The sequence below is a fragment of the Phaethon lepturus genome, unplaced genomic scaffold (genome assembly GCF_000687285.1).
Source record: "Phaethon lepturus isolate BGI_N335 unplaced genomic scaffold, ASM68728v1 scaffold37080, whole genome shotgun sequence".
In the NCBI taxonomy this organism is placed as follows: domain Eukaryota; kingdom Metazoa; phylum Chordata; class Aves; order Phaethontiformes; family Phaethontidae; genus Phaethon; species Phaethon lepturus.
Window position 1 is genome coordinate 24,966 of NW_010511856.1, and position 18,102 is coordinate 43,067.

At 41.3% G+C, this 18,102-nt stretch overlaps 1 protein-coding gene across 1 annotated transcript in view; it reads right to left on the reverse strand.

Moving 5' to 3' along the window:
- Positions 1–17,370, reverse strand: part of LOC104619316 (homeobox protein cut-like 1) — a gene marked incomplete at both ends in the record, with an annotated part of 35,334 nt that extends 17,964 nt beyond the window's left edge. Inside the window, 3 exon segments of the mRNA XM_010285153.1 lie at positions 3,653–3,841; positions 6,510–6,614; positions 17,322–17,370. Of these exon segments, the coding sequence (XP_010283455.1) occupies positions 3,653–3,841; positions 6,510–6,614; positions 17,322–17,370 (343 nt within the window).
- Positions 17,371–18,102: the final 732 nt, after the last annotated feature.

The window sequence follows — 18,102 nt, forward strand, 5'->3', positions numbered from 1 at the left end:
AAAATCCTGGTTGATGTGACTAGGGAAATCCCACAAATGTTAAAGACGCTGGAGGTTTTGATAACGTCCAACGCGTGCTGAAATCTCATTACACAAATGTACTATGTAATCCCAGGGCCCAAGGTGTCACTTCAGTTCTCCTAGTTTTGAGGAGGGCCAGCTACAACGTGCCACAAGTTCAAGCAGCTTCTCAAGCTACAGCTCAACACTGAGCAAAATGCAGTTGCTGCAACAAGGAATCCAGCCAAGCTTTTCAACGCAGCAGATCAGGCTCGGTGGGACTGCAGAGGGGTCTTTAAATGAAACCAGTGAGCCAGAGGGCCCTCCGAACTGGTGAGGCGGCTCAGCATCATGATGGACAACTCAGACAACTTGAAAACTCAATGCAGGCAATGGGAGGACCTCGCTGAACCACACGACATCTTTCAGCTCTCCTCGGCCGTGTCACTCTGCCGGCCGCTTCCAACTGCTTTTTGCTGTTCTACAGCTTAAAGCGAAGATACTGCTACAATCCACCTCTTCCTTAGCTCTGTGTCTGGTGACATTTTTGACTCTACAGCAGATTAGTGTTTACAGTAGGGATAACTGGCTATTTACACTAGTCCTCAGTACAAAAAGTGCCGGAATAAATTTAAAACAAGTAATATCCTGGATTAATGTTAGTTACTTATGCAAAAGTATGCTAAGAAAAAAGCTCTTTGTAGAAACAGATGGAAAATACAGAAAAGCTAACGACTCTTATTTTAACGCAATCTGTACTAAATGCAATTATGTATAGGGATATGCTATACCCTGAAAGTATTTCTGGAAATTTTAGGTACAAAACAGTTTTTAAAAAAACCCAAAAAAAGGTTGACAGAATGAAGCTGTTTTGGACTCTCAGGTACTTGTATGCTGTTATAGCAGTACGGCAACCAGCAATCTTTTACTTTGAATTGTATAAAAACCCACGTACATCCATCATTCCCAAGTACCTAATATAGAGATCGTTGCCATGGAAAATCTGCACCTCAACGTATACTTTACTAAACAATATAAACTAAACAACTGAGAATGCAATGCCTGTATATAAGCAGACCATTTAGGCACTTGGCATCTTCCCAGTCAACGACTGTTTTAAAATGTATTAGTATGGTAATTGTCTCAAAAGAACCCTGTAAAATGCACAGAACATGGTATAACAAAGGTTCAAGCTGTGAGACAATCTGGAGGAACTAATATCTTGCACTAAATATCAACCTGGTTAATTCAGACAAAATATATTCTAACGTGCTCCAACACACAAAGTACAGGGAGCCAGAGGACAGAAGGAATGGACTGGTGGCATTTCTGCACACTACATTTGCAAATATTCCATGTTAAGGAATTGTCTTGCATTTGTTGTACAAAAGACCCCACGCTGGAGCATGCATAGACTGGGTCCCCTCTTATGTTATTTAAAAAAATTAAAATCATCAGTGTATTATTAACAGAAGTGTCTTAGGTAAAACAGTATGGGCTGTGTTAAGCGGCTTAAACCATTACAAGAACCCTACTGGACTAATGTCGTCGTTTAGTTTAGAGCGATAAACTAAGAAGCCCATATTTAATTAACCTAGATTATTTGATGTATCTCTTTGCTAAGTAGCACTGTTGTATTTTAACTGTGTAGCAGCAAAGCTCTAACACCCAGCAATAAAGGGTTAATATAATTATAGTTAGAAAAGCCTTGTTACTAGAGGACATGTTTTGATTATTAGATCAGATGAAGATAAAGAAGCAATAATTTTGAAAGTATTTCTGTATTGTTTCATTAAGTCATAGAGTATTAAAGAATTCCCCCAAGATATGGTCTGAGAACATTGCTTTAATTTGTGAAACTGTGATTCATTTTTTGTGGAGGCAACCATTACAATCTCAGTTATCTTAGAAGCAATTCCTCTATAATCAAACATGAGATCAACATATCACCACTGAGATTTGGTTCTTTGTACAACAGATCTCAGACACAGGTCTTCCCAGCACTTTGGGGTAAAAGTATGTATTTTGAAATATTTTTATAGTGCAACAAATAGGGTTAAAGAGGGTTGAAAAGATTAAAACTTTATCAATAGAGTCATTGCATCAGACACTAGCAACAGGAACCTAACTACAGAGCATTAGCTGGGCAAGCCTATGAGAAAATGGAAGGAGATTACTGAAATGAAAATCAAAGACTTGCTCTGTCATTTCTATGATCCTATTCTCTTTGAAGTTAATGGCTAAGCTAATACAGACCTCACCAGGAACATGCTTTATTCCCAGAAAATCTGTGAAGTGCAGGGACTCAAGATATTTTCTATCAGGCTTTATGAAAAAATAAAGAGACCCCATAGCATGGGCGTAGCTAGCAAAATGTGTCCCTCAAAACCAGGCCAGCTCCTTCTTCCCTCATTAAGAGCGGTGCCCACATGGTGACAAACAGGCAGAGACCGATACCGGCGATATAAGAACGTAACAGGTTTCCTTTGCTCTACTGTATTTTCATAAAAATTCTGCAAGGCTGACTTAAAACATGCAGAAAGCATAGCGAATGCAACACTTTGTCTTTCATGCCTAACAGGTATTTGTCCACATAAATTATGCTGCACCAGAGCAAAACTAGTAACCACTAAAAAAGTCAGAATTAGAACAATTTGTAAGAGTTTCAATTGCACATTAAATCATTCTGATAGAGGAAAGCTACCCACGCCACAGTCAGAGCTAAGTGGGTACTATCAGCCTTCTGCTTTCAAAAAACTCTCAGACTATAAAACCTGCAAAACTATGAAGTCTTTAATGGAATAGATAAATTTATCTTGTTTACACTTTGAAGCTCATAGATGGTAGAACAATGAAAGAGAAAGGAGTTACAGAGAACTGATTCATAACACATGTCAGGAAACATTTCTCATGCTTACTGATAGATCAAAACTGTGTGGGCTAGCGCCCAAAGAAAGTAAAGCTGCTGAAGCAAAAGGTAAAAGGGTCACTCACAAAATTTTTAAATGTTTCTTCTGCTTTTAGTGCAGTGCTACTTGTATGCAAATAAGTATAGGACTGGACCGCTAATTATAAATGGGAATTACCGTGCAGCAAATACACAGTTAAAAAAATAATTAAACAGTTATTAAGACTAAAAAGCTTTCTCTCTGTGTCTTGATTTTACTGTTTTTCTGCTCTGATTGATACGCTTCCCTTTTCCAGTGGAGAGAACTGGAGGAAGTAGCAGGTAAATTCAAAGATAGACCATATCACAATAAACATTCCTGGTAAATCTGCAATACCAATCACTGGAGTGGGAATTAAAAGTTTTAAAACCTAAGGAGGATCTTCTGTGCCTTTTCAGTTCAGCTATTTCACTACATATCCATGGTAAATATATGTTGGGTTTTGTTGCTGGTTTTAATTCTAAAGGCAGCCACGTTGTGCAAAAACAACTTTCAAAACAAGAGAACTAGGTAAATTACATTTCAACAAAATCGTGATCACTTAGAATGAAATGTCACAGAAACCGGAATTCAACAGCATCCTGAAGAAGTCAATGGCTTTTACGGTGCCTCTCAGAACCACAGAAAACTTAAGTCAGTAAAACCCAATATTGGTACGTCATTTATATCCTTCAAAAGCCGCTGAGCACAGAGCCGAGCCTTACTTTAAGCGTGCTGTTCTTGGCGGTCAGCTGCTGCTCCAGCTGTGAGATTTGGCTGCTGGAGTTCTCCCGCAGCTTGGTGAGGCTGCCCTGGAGTCTCTGGACATCTTCTACGAGCTGGGCGATTTCCCGTTCCTTTGCAGCCAGTTCTACTTCCAAGCTGGACCGTGTTAGCACCTCGATGGCCTGCTCCTAATGTGAAAAAAAAAATCAGACCACATAAATGAAAAGGGCAACAAGCTTGAATTAAGGGCAGTGCGGTAAGGCCCGAGCATGGCATCGGGTGGCATGAGAGACAGAAATAATCTCTAAATTTGGGACTTCTGTGATTGACTGTGTGAATCTGGAAGATGAACCCTTCTAATGCCCAGGACAGCTCCTTGGTAAAATAGTGATAATGGAGAGAATAAATGTCCCTATTTCATAAGCGTACTGGAAAAACGCAGCCATGAAAGTAAAGGGATTCTATTTACATCTATTTATTATTAATAGTCCAAATGCTTTGACAACTATGAAAATCTGTGCTTACAAAATACTAATCAGATAAAATATTCTGAAGTAATGGAGCAGAATATCTTAATCAGGAACGGCAGAGTCATGTGCCTTTGGCTCTTCCTACGCATGCCACACGTTCCAGGCAAAATTGTAAAAAATTGCCCCAAAGTGCTACTTCCAATGAACTTGCTCCTTCCATGAAAATCGTTTGCTGTTAACATTACTGCTAGCATCTAAAGCCTCTCTTTCATGGGGATGAAGATGGAAGTGACAGTTGTTAAGACAAGGCCATTCTCCCTATGGTGTCCACTTCCAGAAATTCCCTTTCCTAAACCAGGGTATTTCATCTTCCCATTTCCCACAGCTGCAAAATCTATCCTCAAGCCTGAAACTTCCTCACTAGATCGACTTTCCACCAGGACAAGAAACAAGAGAGGACAGAGAAGTTAAGAAGGTAGGATCTATTCAGAAAAGACAATACAGACTAGTTGTACCATCTCTTTTGCCTCCTTTTGTGTTAAGAGATCAACAGCTATAATGCATCGGAGAGCTCTGAACCTCTCTCCCGTGAAGAACGTAAGGAAATCCTTGTGCAGATCTGGGGAGCATGAGGCAGCCCAAGGATGAACGCATGTTCCATTAAAAAGCCTAAAACGTGTCTTACAAAGGTTAATGGCTGTTCCTTAGAAAACACCAGTGAAGTAGGAAAGAATCCATTTACCAAGAGAGACCATGATCGTAAGCATTATACCAAAGACCCTATGGTGAGAGAGCTGAAAATTCAACCCACCAATGCTGTCACCCAAGCACCTTCCTTACAATTCAAGACGGTATTGCAGCAGATTAAAATATACTCCATACCCTTTTTTCTGCAAAATACAGGCACAACAAAATACCTTTTCCGTATCTTCTAAACATTTAGCTTGATTCTCGGTGACTACATACCATTGTATCTCACAGAAAGCTACATGTACGAACAGCAGTTAACAACGCTCTCCTATTACACTGAATTATACTTTTAACTTGAAAAACCCTCTAATTTGCTTGCATGAAACATCACAAGTTGTATAATCATCTGCTGCTTGTGCCTATTGAGACTAGAACATCGAGTCTGAAATAAGATAGATAATGATCATTTTCATCCTGCAGTAGTTGTCATATTAAATATAAATGAAGTGCAGAAGTACTATTAAATACAAGAAAGACCTAATGTTAAAATAATGATAAGACTAGGACACAAGATAGGAAGAGGCAGGTAATTCAGAGTTACAAGTGATATTCAGGCTTTTTTAGTTTTTTATTTTTTGTTTTGCAGCCTGCTTGTCTATCTTTTGACTTCTCTGAGAAAATACTGGGTCGTATTAATAGATGACCAAATCAATCTGGAGGACTTACAGTTTGTTACTCATTCCCTTTAAATGCGTCTTAAAGGCAACCATGTGTTTTTCCGATATCAGTGTCAAGCACGTATATGGCTCGCAAGAGAAAAAGCAATATAAGGAGCGTGATTTCTTTTGTTTGTTAAATCTGCTGTTTAGAAGCAGACTAAATTTCACTTAATTGCACAGTTACATTTAAATACTCCTATTTCTCCTTTGGCAAACAAAAATCAAAATAATCTTGTCTGCTGATCTGTGATACCTGTTAACCCGGGACCAGCTGGAGTCCTGTAATAGCACTCTGTGCCTGCAAGGTCCGACCAGCAGAGTCAGAGCTACCAACCTCCCCGAACAGCAGGGTTTGCTTTATTTAGAAACACACAGTGAAGGCAACAACCAGCCAAACCTTTAGGAGTAGAGGAGATCTTCTCAATCTTCTAAGCTTCTTTTATTGGGTTTACAGGTGAATTTATTTCTAGGTCCTCTCACAGCCCATACACTAAGTAACAAGACGCAGAAATGGGCAGGCAGCAGGTCCCTGCTAATGCAGCCAACTCTGGGCAAAGCTGGTCCCCTCAGTCTGGAGCTCCATGCCTCCGCTGTGCCCTGCAGGCGGCATGTGCTGATGGCCCACCCGCACTCTGTTATACCACATCGCTGCCTTTGTTTTTCCTCTGCTGACGCTCCTGCCAACGCGAAATCATTTCTGAGAGTTGCTGCTATCCAGCTGGACCGGCAGCCACAGAGAGTTATGGATCCCCAGCCCAGTCATCACGGGGCAGAGTGACCTTTATCCTTCCCATGGTCTTCTGCAGCCACCAACCCCCTCAGAAGTTTAAGCAAACTGCAATCCCAAAGGAACACAGTTCCATTTCAGTTAAAATACTACTCCGAACAGGTATTTTTATAGCTGTGAGCATAAATTGAAAGAGCTGTACTGCAGGAATGTCAGAAACCTGTAAGAGTCAGTAAATATTTTCTCTCACCACATCAGGTGCCTTCTGGATCTGCGTAGCAAGTTGGAGAGATTTGTTAGCTGATGAGAGCTGCTCCCTTAAGGTCTCTGCCTCTCTCTGAGCCACCTCTGCCCTCTGAAGGAAATGAAAAGGGGTGAAGAGAGAAAGTACATTCAGTTTAACAACTGACAATTATTACAAGAACATTCATCAATTCATGCCTGACTGAATATAATTGATTTTCCTAAACACTCAACCTAATAAATGTTAGAAAAAAACATAGAATGTGATGGATTTTTATTTTAAACAGTACAAGGAAGAAATAATTGAGCGATTATGACAGTAATTTAACGCTAGGAGCAAGGAATCCCCTGCTGATACTAATGCTGCGGCCCACTGAATTTCCCAGACTGAATAAATACAAGTGGAAATGGAGTCTTTTTATTCAATTTCTTTCTATTCTCATAGACCAAGCAGATTTTATTGCAAGGTTCCTCATGGGAACAATTCTCACGGGTAAATGCTGAATTAAAAGATATTCTGACCATTCTCTCTAACACACATACAATGTTGTGGGCTCTTTCTTCAGTAATTATTTCCCCCAAACATGAATTGTTAGATTCTATTCTTTCAGCAGGTCTATTTATTCAACAATATTTAACCCTAAACTGACAATTTTGCACAGATCAGTTACCAACTGTTCAGGATTTATGCAATATCTGATAAGCCTGTGACTTGGCTACCAGACAAAATTCCCATACCAATACTGAATAATAACAGAAAGCAGAAAGGCAGAATTATGAGGAAAGATTGTCTGTACAGGAGTTTGGGTAGAGACAGATGGATCAGTAACTTCAGGCAATAAATAGCAGCAAAGTCCTTTCCATAACTGCGTATAAGCTTCTGTTAAGAAAGCGGAACAAAACCTGGTTGTTTTTACAGTGTATACTCCTCCTGGTCAGACTTTCTTCCCTCTTCTGTAAAAATCTGGTTTATTTTTATAAAACCACATTGCCTACCTACTTGAGTAATGACCGCTTTTCACCTGGGCTACTCCATGCAAATCATGCTGCACTTTCAGCAGAAAATAGCTAAAATAATTTTCTACCTCCAACCCCAAGACGTATCACCAGCTCTTCCAAACCCACGAACTACCACCAACCAAGGCCAAAACTTTTCTTGACCAACTTTTGCTCTCATGGGTCCCTTCCTTCATTGAATAATAAATTCAATTTTAAGCCACCGAAGCTGCCATATTTCTGGGTGCCAGACTCCCTGCTTTCCCAGCTAATCCTTTTGAAAACCGAAGTCATCTAAAATAGCAAATATAAAACCTATAACCCTGTGTGTGTGCGTGGTCTTAGACTTACTAGTCAAAGCAAGGACTGTCTGCATGTTTAAACAATCAGTAAACTAACAGCAATCAAATACTAAATGCATCATCTGTGCTATTTGCTCACAACGTTATAATAGATGATTTTGCATAGGTTCTACAGCTGTAATTAAAATGTAAGTGTGAAAAGTACGGTAACATGGCTCTAATAATCACGGGACACAACCTATTCTGTGCGTGAAAAAATGGCAGCAGCATTAAAAAGGCACAAAAAGAGAAAGTTTACGTTGTTTATGCAGCTGGATAATATTAGGACAAAAAAAATGAGCTAACAATACAGATTGAGATAAATTATTTTCTTGCACTTTATTAGATGTGGATGTACATATATTGATCTAATAACCGCTAAACAACTCCAGCAAAGCAGGACAAGTTACTACACTGTGGCACTCGCTCTTGCATCTACTGCTGTATAAGTAATGGGTTTTGCAGCCTTAAGCAATTCCGCTGATGGCTTCCATTCACAGCAGCATTGTTTTGAGAATCTATTCAGCTTGCATGCGAGCAAACCACAGAGGATATTTCTAATAGATGTTACATCTGCATATACAGTAAGCTGTCAGCTGCCCTTTCTGCACAGCCTCCCCAGCCAATTCAGAACACCTGTTGCAATCCTGCGAATAATATTAGACACGATTTCATACTATGCATTGTTAAAAATACATCAACGGAAACTTTGGGCAATTCTGTTTGGGAAATACTGGTCAATTTTTCTTTTCTCTTCCAGAATGGAAGCTTTTTAGAGCCAGAATTACAGATGTGTTCAGTGCCTGGAAAGCACTTTTGGGTGCCATTGCAATATAAATTATAAATTACGCATAAAAACCTGTTAAAAGAATGGTACAGTTTCAAAATTAAGCACTCAGAAGTTTTGAAAAGCCAACCCCGAGGCCGTGGGTATGTTCGACCACCCCTTGTGTGCAGGGCTTTGGGAGGCAGGCTGGAACCGCGCAGTAACATGCTTTTTTTCCGACGATACCCCCTGCTTCATTCAACTCTCGGGATGAATATCGCTCGATGAATGAGTATTTCGCTTTGTCCTGCTTGTTCTGTGTGTGACCTCTGCGGTTTATTTACTGCAAACTAATCCCACCCTCCTCTGCGACAGGATTAATCGCTTCCTCTGGTCTCCACCACCAAAGGATCTAAGTGCTTCAGAAGCGTTAACGAAGGCACTGGCACAACCCCCATTTTGGGCTATCCGGGTTCCCCGAGCCCCCCGCGTATTTCCATTCGGGCGCCGCGCACGGTGGTGTCAACCACAACCCCGCCGCGCGGCACGGGCTGCGCTTGGCCGTTTCTCACCCGCTCGCCTGCACCTGAGACCCCGCACAGCGGCTGCGGTGCCGCTGCCCTGCAAAAGCCTCAGGTTTTGTCCCCCTGACTCCTACCCCTCTCTGTTTGCCACTTTGTCCCCTTTCCAACTCATTTTGGCCACTGGAAGCACCGTTTTGGTCTTCTCTGAGCTTCACGGTGCCTTTAGCTTCAGGTAGGCAAAAGCAAGCTCGTACATCGCACAAACTTCTAGAATTAAGTCTTACCCCCACGATTTCCTCCCTTCCTCTTCCTTGTTGCTTCTTCTCCAAAGGTCCTCGCAGCAGCCCCGTCCCGGTCCTTCTCCTCCCTCCCTCCCCACCACGAAGCCCCTCTCCGCTCGTCGCTCTCCGTGCTCTCACGCCGGCGTTGCCCGTCTCCCCGTCGCGGCAGGGGCAGCCTGGGGGAGCGTCTCCCCTCCCAGTGCTCCCCGTCAAAGTGGCACTGAACCTTACGTTACAACCCAGAGAAGAAAAACCTGGCTGGTTAACGTTCACCCAGCCGGCGCAGTGATAGACCGTAGCGTGCTTGGGACAGGCACGGACATCAAAGCTGACAAATTCAAACCAGATTCTGTTGAGTTTGTGTGAACTCGGGTTTTTTTCAGGCGCTTATAGGCTGGCCAAACTTGGGGCTTTTTTTTTTCCTTTTGCTACTTGAAGCAACAGAAGATACAACCCTGAGAAAAAGGCAAACCCTCCCTCATCAAGTGCCAAGCCCCTTCTCTTAAGTATGGGCACAGCAGGCTCCTCACCAGAGCAGCGAGAACAACTCGTAACATGTGGGGAAAACTGGATTTTTTTTCCTAATCTTGTTCTTAGAAATGGTTGAACAATTTTTCCTGACATAAGAAAAGAGAGTGCAGCCAGAGACAGACGCCCAGTATGGAAAATGGCTAAAACCTAGCAATCTTGCACAACTTGGAGCCACTGGAAAGTTCACGCAACCTTCTCTTTGTGTGAAACTACTCCACTTTGGCTAAGAAATATGTACGCCATAGTACAGTTGCTTGTCATCAGTCAGTGCTCAAACTCTTGGTTTCTCACTTCCAAATTTACAACGCACAGCACAGAAAAATCACGATGACCAGTGACAGTCACACTACTGGCCTTGGTAGAGATCGTGCAAATCCAGCACTGTCTAAAAATGCTATTTTTCTCGATAGCTCATACAATTCCTCCTCATTTCCATACCGCTGTTTTTCCAGCATAGAGCCACCTCCCTGGTAACAAAAGATTTCAAAATACTTTCATTCTCCTTAATACAGAATGTAAATATTGTACTGTTCACAGTGAAGCCAGTAGGTCATGATCGTAATGCTGCCGTGTGCTTCCCAATTAAAAAAAAAAAAAAAGCCTTACACAGTATATCCAGTTTAAATTATTCTTATTGTTTCCTGACAAGATAATGAATAGCATGAACTGAGTGCTCTTGTACTTAAAGTAAAATGTTAATTTGATCAAAGACCAGTGGTGTGAATAGCAAAATGAGATACTTACAAGCAAAAAAGTATAACCTTTCCCTTAAAGTTCCACCAGCCAAACTATATTTCCTTATTACATGCTAAATTCAGTGCTATACGTGGCAAAATCTTCCTGTGGGCTAGGAGTATATATTATCACAAGTAATTCTGCTGAAGTTAATGAGCCCGGTTATGGCAGTAATCACCATGCTTGGTTTTAAGCGCTTGAAGCTGACATTCTTACTTGCAAGCTGCCGCAAAAGCTATGTTCTCAGAGTATGAGATCAGTTAAAGCACACTGGTTCAATGTGCTTTAATTTTCTGACTTTTGAGATATAAAAATTTATTTTAAAACCTTTAAACAACCCTAGCTTTCACAGAACAACAGCAACGTTATCAGAAAATCTGTGACATGAAAGACTCTTCAGGGCTCTGGCACCTATTTTTTCCAGCAATGGAGAATTACATGAAAAAAAGGAAAAAAAAAAAAAGTCCAAGAAACAGAAGAGGTTGGGTTGTCTTCGTTCTTGTCTTCAGGCTACTGCACTTTCCTTTGTACATTGAAAGGCTGCCAGATAAATGTATTCCCACTGAAAGCCAAGCATTTACAGGAAACTCCTGTGTTTGTATGAAAATAGTATTAACCATATTTTGCCTTTATACAGCTCTTCTCCGTGCAAGGATTGCAATGCACTTTATAAAGTAAATGTTATTATTCCCATTTTACAGCTAGTGAAATCACAGGATTAAGTGAATGACGTCATCTGCTATAAAATGGCGTAACTTTGCTGAATGCAGCGGGGCTATAGCACGCCACGACAGCAGAGGATTGTTCATTGCAAAGGGAGTCAGAAATGAAAAGCAAATACTCTGGCGGTATCTGCGTTAGCCTTGGTGCAGATGAAGGACTCATGACAAGATGAATACCTTTCTTCGTGGAACCATAAAATCAAGGACTGCCTTGTCACGGGTTTTGTTACCACTGGCGGGTCAGAGCAAAACCCTCGTTGCATTTATGTCGCTAAGTGAAAGAGGAGAATTTATTCCATCTGCTGCTCAAAACCATACATATTTTATAGCAATCTCACTTAGTGGGAATATCTTTTCAAACCATTTTCCAATGTGATTTGTTAGAGATAGGAAGGTACCATACTCAATGAAATAAAACAATAACCTTGAGAACAGCATTTCCGCTAAAATGCCCTGGTGAGGTTTTCCTTCTACTTCTATAGCAGATACTGTTCAATGTATTTTAGTGGTAGGCTGGTTCCAAAGAATGCTTAAACTCAGTAACCCTTCCTCTACAGATCTTAAAATCTAACATTACATTTCCCTGAAATAAATGGTACTGATCCAGTCCAGATTCTTTAATAAATGGTTATGTATTTTCAAAAGAACCGTTGTTCCTGTTTTATTGATAGGAGAAGTTTTTGTATTTGACTTTCTTTCTGCAGAAAAATATAAGAAGTAGAAATCCTGGAGCACTATCAGTACTGTGAAGATGTAAAGAAAACAAAATGGAGACATTTTGCTTTTCCACAGGGATAACATGGCATAGACACAAAAGAAAAAAGAATATTTTTTTTCTATAACTTTTACAATATAGTCCACACAAAAAAAAAAAAAAAAAAAAAAAAAAAAAAAAAAATTTCCTATGTTCTCTTTCTGTTATTACACCTAAAATCTAAGGATATGTATAGCTGAGTCTTTTTCAAATCTATTTCCTCCTCCTCAGGACTAAAATACAATAACCCAGGATCAACCAATCCTAATGGAAGTTCTTCTCTTTTTCTTTTAAAAATGAAAAACCACTCTTTTTTTCAGGAAGCCCAAATAACAAAGCCCATTAGACTTTTTTTTTTTTTTTTGGAAACAATGTGAACTGAATAAAGCCAGTAAACAGATCTAGATACCTCAATGACATGAAACCGCAAACTTAGACTCAGTATCAAAACCTTAAAATGAACCCCTCCCTCTCTTTTTAAATAAATTTAACACTCCAAAGTATTTCTGTATTCACAACATAGGAATTACTCTTTGCAACAGAAATCTCAGATTTTCTCGTCCACATCTGGGTGATTCCAGGTTGCTAGGTGAAGTATAGAAACAGAAGGATAATTCATTTGAATAAATTTGTCATCCCAAAGGTTGGTGACTTACTGCCATAAACACTTAGGAGAAAGGTGTCAACTTGAAATGGTACAGAGAAGTGCTAACCATAAATATTTGTGTAAAATATACATTCACACAACTGTAACTGTGGCAAATGCAGAAAAGTACACTGGAGCTTCATTAACTTCACTGATTGGAAATTATAACATTCTGGGAATCAAACAATAAAAAATTCAAAGATGCTATATCCCAAACTATGATAAATCATTTATTTTGACAAGTAAGGGTAGTTTAGTTTTAATTATTTATTATTATACTTCGTAGCATATCAGAAAATATGCAGTGATTTATTGTGCAAAATGAAATCTTAATAAAACGAGTCCCTTCCCAAAACTACAGGATTATTAAATCTTCATGGAAATGCGAGGTGAACTCTCAGGGTATTTTCGTTATCGAGCTAGTGTGTTAGTAAAGTGAAAATAAGCAATTCCTATTGCATTTAGTTATATTTTGACTTCAGCCCTTCACATACCCAAGCCGTCCAAGTCACACAACCTGGGGGACGAGGAGAAGAACAGAGAGGGGTAACAGACCCCGCCGCCGCAGCCCACAGCTCTCCTGGGGTCCTGCAGATGATGCAGTCGCATCTGACTGCTGAAGCAAGCGGGGGCTATTGGCTTCGGGCTTACACCCCTGCTAAAGCCACACGTCGTGAAGCTAACGGCCCCTCGAGGCAGCCGTAGGTAGACCAGCCGTTTTAATGTGCCGTTCTTGTCCTTTTTGTTCTGGTTTATACCCCTCAAGACCTCTCAACTGGAAGGGTCACTCCACATGCCACCACTGACACCCACCTCCCAGCCAGGACCCGTCTCACCCTGTGAGGGTGTAAATCGGTGTACTTAAAATCACTCTGCTTGGGCTTTGTCAGTCTGAATGAGACTAGCCCTGCTGCAAAACCCCACTGAAACTCTTGGATTAACCACACTGAGTGCCTGGATTAGCAGCTGAGAAAGGGCTGTCATCCCAGCGGCCACCACATCGCTCCCTCCAGCAGCCGCCTCCAAACCCTCCACCCCAGCTCGCTCCGCTCAAGTGACGGATTTTTTTCTCTCGTTGGTTAGGGTTAAGCTTTGGACCAAAATTCAGTTTAGACCTTGAGTTAACAACACAATGGAGAGAAACAGCTTTGCGGTCACTACCCCTTTTTCTTTCTAAGCAGAAAATTGCAAAGCTCACTGGTATTTAAAGGTAATTATTTCTATGAGCTCGTAATTTCTTCTGGGGATGATAGCACACAAACAAGCCCAGAAAGCTCCTGCACGAAACAATCTGAGGATCCAAATGAGGCAAAAACAATGGGAGAAGAGAGGTGATGGAGTCTGAAGACTAAGGATGGTCCACGAAGCTACCATGCTTCACCCAGCAGGACACGAGGGTGGGAGTTACATCAGCTCTGTCCTCGTGGCTTCTACCACCCAGAATACAGACACCTGGATCAACGTCAGTGAGTACATTCACCCGCTCCTTTTACTGCAGAACTGGAGGGGGAAACGGCACTCCCCACCTCTTAAGAGTCAGAGGAGTGTCCTCTCAAAGCAAGGAAAGTTCAGAAATGACAGCTCTGGATTTAAAAAGGGCAGTAAATGAGAAAGGGATTTTCAAGAAATATCAGACGTTTAAAAATTTACAGCAAATATGTTTCACATTTTCAGTGGAAACATTTTGCTGTTCTGTAAATCTCTGCTCTGAATCCCCGTCGTTTGGGTCAGCGCTAATTCCAGAGCAGCAAAACATCACATCAAAATCAGCAAGGCAGTCTGTCCTCAAAGTAGGAGCCACGCTGAGCATTACTCTTTAAAGGTGGCCTTAGTAATGGGGAATAAGTACTTACGTAAATGGTAAAAGGAAATGTTAATTTGACTATTAAATACATAATTACATTAAGTACTTGTTTCTGCAACTGTAACACTTCAGCCTGATGCAAAACTCACTTTCTGGCCTGTGCAATGGATTTAATTTCTTCCAGGGTTTGTTTTTTTTTTCTTCAACTATAAAGAGGTAAAACACGTGAATTGCTGCTACAAAGATTACTTAGTTATAATTTATAGCAGTGTTAAAGGTAAAGCATCGCACAAGACAAGGACTAGGGGAACGAAGCCCCTGCGGCAGCTCGGGGCTCCGGCTCCTCCGCGCGGGGGCTTCCCCTCCCTGTCCCCGCCGGGGCCGCACGCTCCCCGCACACCCCTCAGCTCGGTGCTCCTGCTCTCCCGTGTCTTGTTGAGCTCTGCCAACTTGCTAAACCCACAGAAAACGAACCTGGCCCCTTCACCCCAGATCGACGCTTTCTTGCAGAGTCACTGAGCTCAGCGGGCTCCATGAAGGGTCCCCCCAGCTGCGAACGCTGCTGTGAGGGAGGGGAGAGGAGCCCAGCGGGCGGGAGGGGGAAGCAGAGAAGGGGGAGATGGGGAAAGGGAGATGGCATCACCTCTTCCGGCGTTACAACAGCTTGGGTGAACTGCACACCGATGTTTACAGACTGATCCAGCATTTGCTGAATTACAACCAAACGAAGAAATACGCACATAAGCAGTTAGAAATTTTGACTAACTTTTCAAAAAAACAATAAAGTTAAAAACCCCCCACATTGCAGGTTTGTTCCAGTTAGATAGGAAAACATCTTTAGCATTTTTGTATAAACAGATATATTCCATTTAATATGGCAATGAGGAAATCGGCAATACCTGTTCTTTAACAACAACCACCTTTCTACTCAGAGAAAAGAAAACTACTGGGTAAATCATTGCTACAGCTTTGCAAAACGTACTGCCTTTGCAAAAATCACAAAATAATTCTACCAAAACATCTTTAACACCTACATCATTTCTAAAAAGTCTACAGATTTTCAAATAATTACTAGCACTTTCATAAATATTTAATGCTGTCTACAACAGCTCTTTGACAGAACTAAAAACCCACTGTGCAAACTCCAATTTTCTTTTACTGACTAAATAATCAACCCAACAACTTACAAATCTGCCTTCTGCTTCATTAGTATTTTTCCAATTTATGAAGAGCTAACGTAAAGGACACTATACTTGCTTACGCTTGTCAGCTGCACCAGGGGAGTGGGGGGGCTGAAAGGCGATCTAGCAAAAGGGAAAAGACAAACCAAAGCTGGAAGGGGAGTTAAGTTTTTAAGAGGATCAGTGACCTGGTTTGGCTCGTGGGGCGGCTCCACAACCACTACTGACAGCACCAGGCGCGCAGCAGGACCGCTTGGTGGGGAAGGAAGTGCAAGTGTCCTTCCTGGAAGTGACCCGCTCTTAGGTAAGCTTCAACTGGACTATAAAACCATAACCTGAGAGACTTAAGAGCTGTAATCTCTGATCTTACCTGACAGGGGGATTAATGAATCATAGAACCATGGAATAGTTTGTGTTGGAAGGGACCTTCCAACACAAGGTTGGACTAGACCCATCTAGTCCAACCCCCTGCAGTGAGCAGGGACATCTTCAACTACATCAGGCTGCTCAGAGCCCTGTCCAGCCTGTCCTGGAATGTTTCCAGGGACGGGGCATCTCCCACCTCTCCGGGCAACCTGGGCCAGGGTTTCACCACCCTCATGATGAAAACTTTCTTCCTTGTATCTAGTCTAAATCTACCCTCTTTTAGTTTAAAATAGTAACCCCTTGTCCTATCGCTACAGGCCCTGCTAAAACATCTGTCCCCATCTTCCTTACAATAAGCAAATGCCCGGTTGAGGTTTCCCTCTGTGAAACCATCACCCACTGCACATATCACCCATGAATCCTGCACGTCCATACACATCTCCTTCATCACCTCAAACAGTCACTCAAAGTACAGACTGGACCAGAAGGACACTTTGCTTGGGTGCTGGGTTTGGTTTTTTCACAAACTTTTTATTTTAAAAAGCTCAATACGATTGTGCCACCTTCTTGGGAGAGTGTTCACTGTCAGGGAACATGGGATAGACATTTCACAGGCTACCAGATTAGCATCTGCAGGAACAAACTGCAATTCCTTTGTTCTCCTGCATGGCACAGTCTGATCCAACCCTCGCTAAAAGCTAACATGCCAATAAAACATATCAGGAAAGGAAGGAAAAAGAAAAGTCCAGATAAGTCCACAAAAGCTGGAGCTGCAGCAGAAGGTTAGGCCTCCCCAGGTCAGGCTGCTGGCAGCCCTGCCACTGCTGCAGGGCAGAGGCCCTTCAATTTGGGTTAATCAGTTACTCTGCATGTCTGAGTAGAGGCCAACATGATGGGTTTAGAAATGTTAACCCAAGAATAACTATAGTGGGAAACTTAAGTTTAAATTATTAGAAAGTAAGTACATGGCAAGGACTACTCTACTGCGCATACAATCCTTACAGGGTATCCCTCAAGAGTTGTATTGTTCTCTAAATTTGCATATTTTCTTACTCTACACAGTTATGACTGCTAAGTGCATATAAAAGAACTGTCATGCAATCCAAGAGAAGGAAAAAAAAAAAATCAAAGTCATACTTAGAATTTTATGAGGGCCTCATTTAAAATCCTACCTGATTTGCTCTTTCAAGGTCTGTCATGATCATCTCGATTTCATCAGCCCTGTGAGAACAAGAGAGCAGTACTGTTATCACATGAAGAATGCCCGCTACATGAGTTCATGCACAATATAATTGCAACATCCATACAAACAATCCCAATTTTCAGTATTTTTTTAAAAGGCCACAGTAAGACTGATCAGCTAATCTTTTAACTGGTGAAATCCTCTTGGGTTTCAGCTCCGTGGACTGGTTTGCAAGTCTCCAATTCCTTTGCCTGTTCCCTTTTTGCAACGAAATAAGCATTATCGATATCTGAGCATATTCATTAGATCTTTGAAGACCTTATTCCCCAGCCTCCTACAGAAGGGCAGTGTCATCTTTCCTACATGTAAAGATGTTTCACAAGTGATAATTATGGAGAAGTCAAAGACTACAGTTCTTCAGTCAACTACTTGAGAATGCATATATAAATGCATATACAAAAGTAGCCTGTTAACTCTTCTGTTTCAGTGCCTAAAGTTTGGTTCTAAATTTGTCTCAAAAAAAAAAAAACAACCATGAGGTCAAAGAGACCAAGAAATACAATTTTACATTATGCAGAAAAGAGTTTTTTTGACACAAATTTATGAAACTCTAAATTTAGGCTCAGGCTCTTAATGCCGTTTCCAAAGCTGAATAGGAAAGTCAAAGGGTTGAAAACTATACAAATAGTCAAGCAAAAGCAGATCCTTCACATACGTGTGCCGGGTGGCCGCTACCAGCCCTGACCCTTTAAAAACTCCAGCATTTCTAA